Below are 7,073 nucleotides of genomic sequence, written 5' to 3' on the forward strand. Positions count from 1 at the left end.
TCTAAAGGTTTCTGGCTGAAGTGCTGTGCAGTTAAGAAAACTTTCTTAGGTGCAATCTGTTAGTCCTTTGATTTTTATTATGTTAGAAAATTATTAATAAATCTGTTTAAAATTGTCGTTGTTCACACGGGTTTTGTTGTACGCCTTTTCTATCCTGTATGAGAAGAAAGAAAGTGATTACATAAACCAAGGGAAAACAAACTTCACATTGAATTCAACAGTAGTGAAAGTGAAAACTGCAGAACACATTTCCAGCATCCATATACACCGGAGTAGTAGCTAGTAGTACCCCTTTTTATGACATGAAGCAAAATACATCCTTCTACAAACCAAGCTACAAACCAAGCTAGACAACAAAACTACAAACCAAGCTAGACAACAAAACACAGACCTACATAGAATACCAGAAGACACAGCACTGACAAAGGCAAAGCAAGAGGTACATTATTATTTTCCGACATAAACCGCATCATATCACAATACTCAGTCTGTTGCGGTTGTTGCTATTAGTGTTGTTCTCTTTATCTCCTTTGCATCTTTTGCTTCCTTCGCACTCTTTTCCTTTGCATCCTGAGCCTTATTCTGTATATCCTGCCCAACTTCCTTAGTTTTCTGCCCCACTTCCTTTGTCTTCTGCCCCACGTATTCTGCAGCATCCGCCAGTTGATGCTTCGCCGCTGCCGCCAGGTTCACCTGCACCGGCCCCTGGCTCTCTCGGATGCAATTCAAGATCCACGAGAACGACGACATTGCGGTCAGCTCGAAAGCTCCCGCCGTCAGAAACCCCGCCACTGCCAGCCCGATTACCACGGTGGCTGGAACCAGAATCGGGCTGAACAGAATGAAAAGTGGGATCGCCACCGCTAACCCCGTTAAAGTTCCAGCCAGAGTAAGTCCGCCCAGAAGAAGGAGGACGCCGCCGACAGGAAGGCCGACGACAACAGCGAGGATCTGGGAGGCGGAGGGAAGTCTCTCAGCAGTGTAAGAGCTGGTCTTACCTCCAGATTCATAGAACTGTGGGGGAACAACAGCACGTTCGTAACGAGGTCCTGGAACGACACCAGCTTCGTAGTGTTGGGTTGTGGTGTGGACTTGGACATGGTGGGGTGCTTGTGTGCGATCACTCATGACGGATGTGCGATCATTCATGATGGATGAAGATGTAACAGATCAGGAACAAGACTTTCTAGAGAAAGATTTGCAAATGTGTGTTCACTTACTGAGAGAGATAGTATGAGAGGGTGGTCTTTATAGAGAAATGTGAGTGCTGCTTTTCATGACACGTACATGATACATGGTGCGTTGAGGCTTTGCATGAGGAACAGCTTTCATTCTGCCCTCCACTGTTTTATGTATCAGAAAAAGTTAAAATCCAGCGCATAAATGATGACAGACAAATGAGAAGAATAATATTATTTTACTTAGAACTTCTATAACTATGATAATTTAATTTTCACTTTAATATTTTTAATTTTATTTTCAGATAATTTTGTTTCTCATTTTAAATTTCAGTATACATTTTTACAAGTGATCAATTTGATCTTCTATTTGGTCTTTAAGTTGTAATAGTTCGACTTCGGCTCATATTATTAATTTATCATTATCATCAAATATTTAGTGTCCATGTATCACATAATTTAATATGAAAATAGTGAAATAGATTAAAAGATAAAGTATAATTAAAAAAAGTGCAATTCAACTTGAAACAGCAGTGTTTATAGTTTGGGCCGTGCAGGAATATTTGTGGAAGGAGGAATTAGTGTTTGTCACGCCACGAAGGTGTGGTGCAGAGTTGGTGCGTTGTGCGTGTTAGAGGCAAACAAGTGCGAAGTTTGGGGTTGGCTGTGGTTGTCCTGTGTGCATGCATGCAAGTATCCAATGTGGGCTTCACTTGTCAATGTTAAGTTATCTGCACTATTCCGGTCGGTTCGGTTTGTACTGACTCGGTACTTTTTGGCAGTTATAGTATAATTTCATATACTTTAAAATCAATTTAAATATTACTCTATATTTCTCTTATGGTTGGAGATTATATTGAACTTTCCAATAATTCTTAATTTTTTTTTAGAGATTATCACTTGTATAAAGTTTCATACTTTATTTTAATATTATATATATATATATATATATATATATATATATATATATATATATATATTTATATTTATATCGTTTGGTTAAGAGTTTGGACTAAAAACTGAAGAATAGAAAGAAAGATTGAATGATCAGATTTACAGTTATTTATAGTTTTCAAATATAATAATTATAAGAAACGATATCATCTAAATCATAAAAATCTTTCGATAAAATAAGAATCTTTTGGGTTCAATTTTTAGGCTGACAACTTTGTTTTGTTTTTCAAAACTCTCTAATAAGTCTAAAGTATGTATCACATGTCTTTGCATTAGTCCATGACAATTTATTCACGTAGAATTTGAGTTCAGGCTTTGGGTGATCGGGGCATTAAGGCCAAACAATTCCATTATGTCCGTTCTAGAAACTTCTTTACCACGTCAACATCTTTCAGAAAAAACAATTTTCTACTTGTTTTGTTTTAACTAGTTTTTCTAGTCTTAACATTTTTAAATTTAGTGTTATCTTAGGCGTACGTGCTTCACTTTCTCTTGCATAGTTACATTTTTTTCTTTTCGTAAATTTCGGTGTTTATTTCTAGCTGCATAATAATTTATGACTCTTTCATTTTATTTGTAAAATAAACAACTTCCTTGTTTTATTTTAGCTGACCAATGAACAACTTCCAATCGTTTTGGGCTTGATTTTGTTTTGGTTGACCAATGAATAACTTGTTGGTTTTGATTTGGTTGATCTAGTTTTGGCTTACCAATGACCAACTTGTTGGTTTTGTTTGGTTGACTAATAAGCAACTCGTTGGTTTAAATTGGTTTCTTCGTTCCCAATCAAGTTGGGTTATCAATTTAAATTGGCTTCTTCAACCTCTAAGTTGGTTGTCAATTTAAAGTGACTTTTAGATCATCCTCCAGTTAAGCTAAGGTGTCGATTTAAATTGATAGATAGACAAACCCTTAGTGGAGCTGACATGTCGATTTGAATTAGCATACTAAACTAGTTCTCATTCGCATTAAGGTTTCAATTTAATTTGGGATACCAATCTTCTACCAAGTTAAGGTGTCAATTTAAGTTTGTATACCAGCCCTCAGCTAAGTTAAGGTGTCGATTTAAATTGAAATACCAACCCTCAATCGAGTTGAGATATCGACTTAAATGATATATCAACCCTCGATCGAGTTGAGATATTGATTTAAACTAGCATATCAATTCTCAATCGACCTTTAAATATCGATTTAAACTAGCTTACCAACCTTCAATCAAGTTGATGTGTCAATTTAAACTTTGTGAATGAATTTTGAATAAAGCCATAAAATTAAAGTTAGTGATCTACATAAAACGTATATATATAACTCAAAATTTAGTAACAAACTAAAGTTTAGAAATTGTATACATATAACTTAAAAATATACATATTACATAATTTAGTAAAGATAAAATAAAGTATTTCAGAATATATTTATAAAAATATTGTTCAACCTAAAAATCTTATATTATATTTATTAGATAACTTAAAGATATATTTCGTTAAATAAACTTATAATTTAGTTTCAACATAACTTTCATGTAAAAAGTTAACTAAAAATTTAATAATGAATGTTTAAAAATATTATATTTCAATCTTATATTTTTAAGGAACAAAATTCTTGTTTAATTACACATAATTAATGATATATTTTTTTTCTTACATAACTTATGACATTATTTATAAAACAAATAATTTCAAAAATAATAATTAAAATTACTTATTTCTCTTAACAAATTATAAATACTAAATATATTAGTATAATACAAGGATGAAAATATATTTAATTTTATAAAACATATATTTTTTAGTTAGACATAACTAGTTAATTATTATTTCTTTCATGATATTACTTTTTAAAACAAACAATTTCAAAATAATAACTACCGGTATTTATCTTAGTAACAATGTATATAACATTCTCTTTTAGTGTAACAATGAAAATATATTTAAATTTTAAAGAAGAAAGAAAATAAATCTTTTAAGAGTTTTGGACTCCGAACTGAAAAACAAAAAGAAAGAGTGAATAATCTGATTTAAAGTTAAAAGTGCTTTAAGTCAGAATTATGATTAGATCATTCGAATGAATGGATCACACAATATCACCAAAAAATGTGATTAGGTGCCTTAAGCTTCGGTCACTACACAATTATAAATCTTTGACTAGAGTATTACTAAGTCAATAACTTCAAATTACTAATTGCTCTTGATTTACATAGTCGCAATGTTCAAATCATTTCTAAATTATTCAACATTAGTTATCAACAATATTTTAAATTAATTATCTCTCAAATCAAAATTCTCTTAATGTTGATCGATTAAGAGGATTAACAAAATACTATGCCCACAGATATCTAAATCAAAATCCAAATGATTAAAGTTAAGTACTGTGTTGTAAGAACTTTGTATAAAAATTTCATCCTGATCCAACTGTTAACGAAGTAGAAATAAAATATTTACTAAGATAACTCAGAATTGGACAACATGTGAAGACCTAACTCTTACACTAAAGTGTAGGAGTTACTACGCCTTGTATACATCTCCAATTTAAAATCTCGCCGGTTATCTTGAAGAACTATGTTTTAAAAATGTTCCGTAAAATTTCAGTCTAATCCAATAGTTAAAAAAGCTTTAATCACGATGTTACTTAGACAACTTGAAAATAAGAAGTAGTTGACACCCAAAAAAATTACCATTTACATTGTACAAAGCTCTTTGTCAATTTACTTATGAAATCATTAAATTACTTCATACTACATATTTAAACAAGAAAGTTAAATATAATTAATATCAAGTAGAGGGTTATACATAACTGATTTTAATAAATTTTCTAAAATGAATTCATTTCTTTTTTAAAATAGTTTTAATTTATAAACTAGAATTCAATTTACTGAGAACCTTATCCATATAATAATTGAAAAGTAATGTAAAAGGAGAAAAAAAAAATCGAGAACACACAAAAATTCATATTTGTTCGAATTCGACAAATCCTACACCCACTTCTTAGTTTTGCTCCCTCGAAAATTGGTTCCATTGTGAATCAAAATGTTTGTCCAAAGCAAAATAATCAAATCCTAACCCATTTAAGAAGACATCACAACCAAAAGATTAAGCCTTTATCCACTCATGTTGCAAACACACAATAGCAACAACACTAACCGAAATTAGCAGCAACAAAATTTGAAAGAGTTTACCAATTCACAATAAAAGCACAGAAGGACTTAGAAAATTTTGCAAAACACAACTTTTATGATCTTTAAAGCTTTGAGAGCACTCCAAACAATTACGTTCGAAGCTCAAAACACTCAATGTAAATAGGATTGCAAAATTTATCTCAGATTTTGAGTAAGTCTCTAATTATAGAATTTTCAAAACATTGATTTAAAACATTTTATGGTGCCTTTAATCAATTAAACCAAACGGATAATTGATTTTCCTAACAAAATTTTGAAAAACAGTTACAATGAGTCTTTATTATAATCGATTATCACATGCGTTGATTGATTATACATAGTCCTCATTATAATTCAAAGAATTTGAAAACACTTAAAATATGGTTTAATTGATTACTAATTCAGATAATCAATTATCATGTTTTCAATCCTCTTAGAAACAGTTTAATCGATTATAAATAAAATTAGTCGATTAAAAGCATTTTTTTATGTTTGATTTTAACTTTATAAAATCATTTTCCTTTAATTAATTAATATAGATTTTGTGCTAAAGATAAGCTAATTAATTAATATAACTTTATGATAAAGACCACAAACAAAATTTAAGATAAGCTAAAATCTGAAACAGTTCTTCGGTAACAACATATTCAATCATAATCAAAATTTCCTCATCTTCACTTCTTTCTTTGAAGTTTTTGAATTTCTTGATAAAGTTCAAAGAGATTTTTGTGTTGTATTAACACAATGGTGGATGTATATTCTGTGGTCTCATAAATCATCTAGACCTTGACCGATCACGAATACAAAGGTCCAAAGTCCATCTACTGAAAGTGCTAATAAATTTCAGGGCAAAACATACAATCAAACAAATACGAGATTGAGAAAAACATAGGACACAAGGTCTACGGTAGAAAAATATGAATCAAAGAAGAAAACAATAAGTTTTGCACCGTACCTAAAAAGCTTGGAGAAGAACAATTGAATATTAAGGAGCGGAGGAACTTGCATGAAAAAGGAATACATTCGAAGGTAATCCCAATTGGCAAAGGTAAGTGGAATGAAAATTCTTGCAACATTTTATTAAATGGCACTCATAAGAGCCAATGATAACGTTTGCCAGAAAAGGGATTTTGTGGCTACGCTTGAGTTTCCACAAAACATCACTTTATTTCTCTACAAAATGACTCAAATTCTTATTTTCCCACTTAAAACCAATTAATATGTTATGATTCAACGATTATACACAAGTAAAATGATATTAATTAAAGTACTCTAGTCTCTATAGAGTAACTTCTACATTCAAGGCTGAAATTTTCAACCGCGTTTAAACAAAGTTTGGTTCTTTAAACTATTCTATTAACTACTACAAAGTCTCACCTTTAAAAATTCAAGAGAGTTTGAAAATTAAAATTTAACTCACTTTGATTTAAATTTTGCATTTTCTTTGTTCATAAACCAATGAGATTATTTAATTTCTACTATATTCTATCCGAGAAATCGAATTATACTATTATAACCTATAATGCATCGATATTTCAACTTGGGTAATGTATGTGTCTGATACATATTTGTGTCGGATACTTTAGGAAATTTTATCGATACTTATCATTGTAGTACAATACAAGAAAATATTTGAATAATAACAAATTTTAGTGACAAAAAATAATTAGTCACTATTTAGTGACCAATTTTAGTACAAATTTAAAAACTAAAAATTATTAGCAACTAAAATAGTTCCAAAAAATTATAATTGGTCTTTAAATTGATAATTAAAATAATTTTTATTA

The 7,073-nt window shown here is 30.4% G+C and overlaps 1 protein-coding gene across 1 annotated transcript; it reads right to left on the reverse strand.

Moving 5' to 3' along the window:
- Nucleotides 1–182: 182 nt before the first annotated feature.
- On the reverse strand, nucleotides 183–1,243 carry LOC114184867 (P24 oleosin). Its single transcript, XM_028072232.1, has one exon. The coding sequence runs from the start codon at nucleotides 1,147–1,149 to the stop codon at nucleotides 484–486; it is 666 nt and encodes a 221-aa protein (XP_027928033.1). The 5' UTR covers nucleotides 1,150–1,243; the 3' UTR covers nucleotides 183–483.
- Between the last annotated feature and the right edge of the window lie 5,830 nt (nucleotides 1,244–7,073).

Source organism: Vigna unguiculata, chromosome 5 (assembly GCF_004118075.2).
Source record: "Vigna unguiculata cultivar IT97K-499-35 chromosome 5, ASM411807v1, whole genome shotgun sequence".
Classification (NCBI taxonomy): Eukaryota; Viridiplantae; Streptophyta; class Magnoliopsida; order Fabales; family Fabaceae; genus Vigna; species Vigna unguiculata.

Excerpts from the sequence above, each read along its gene's own strand:
- LOC114184867 (XM_028072232.1), bottom strand. The coding sequence starts at position 1,149 with ATGAATGATCGCACATCCGTCATGAGTGATCGCACACAAGCACCCCAC.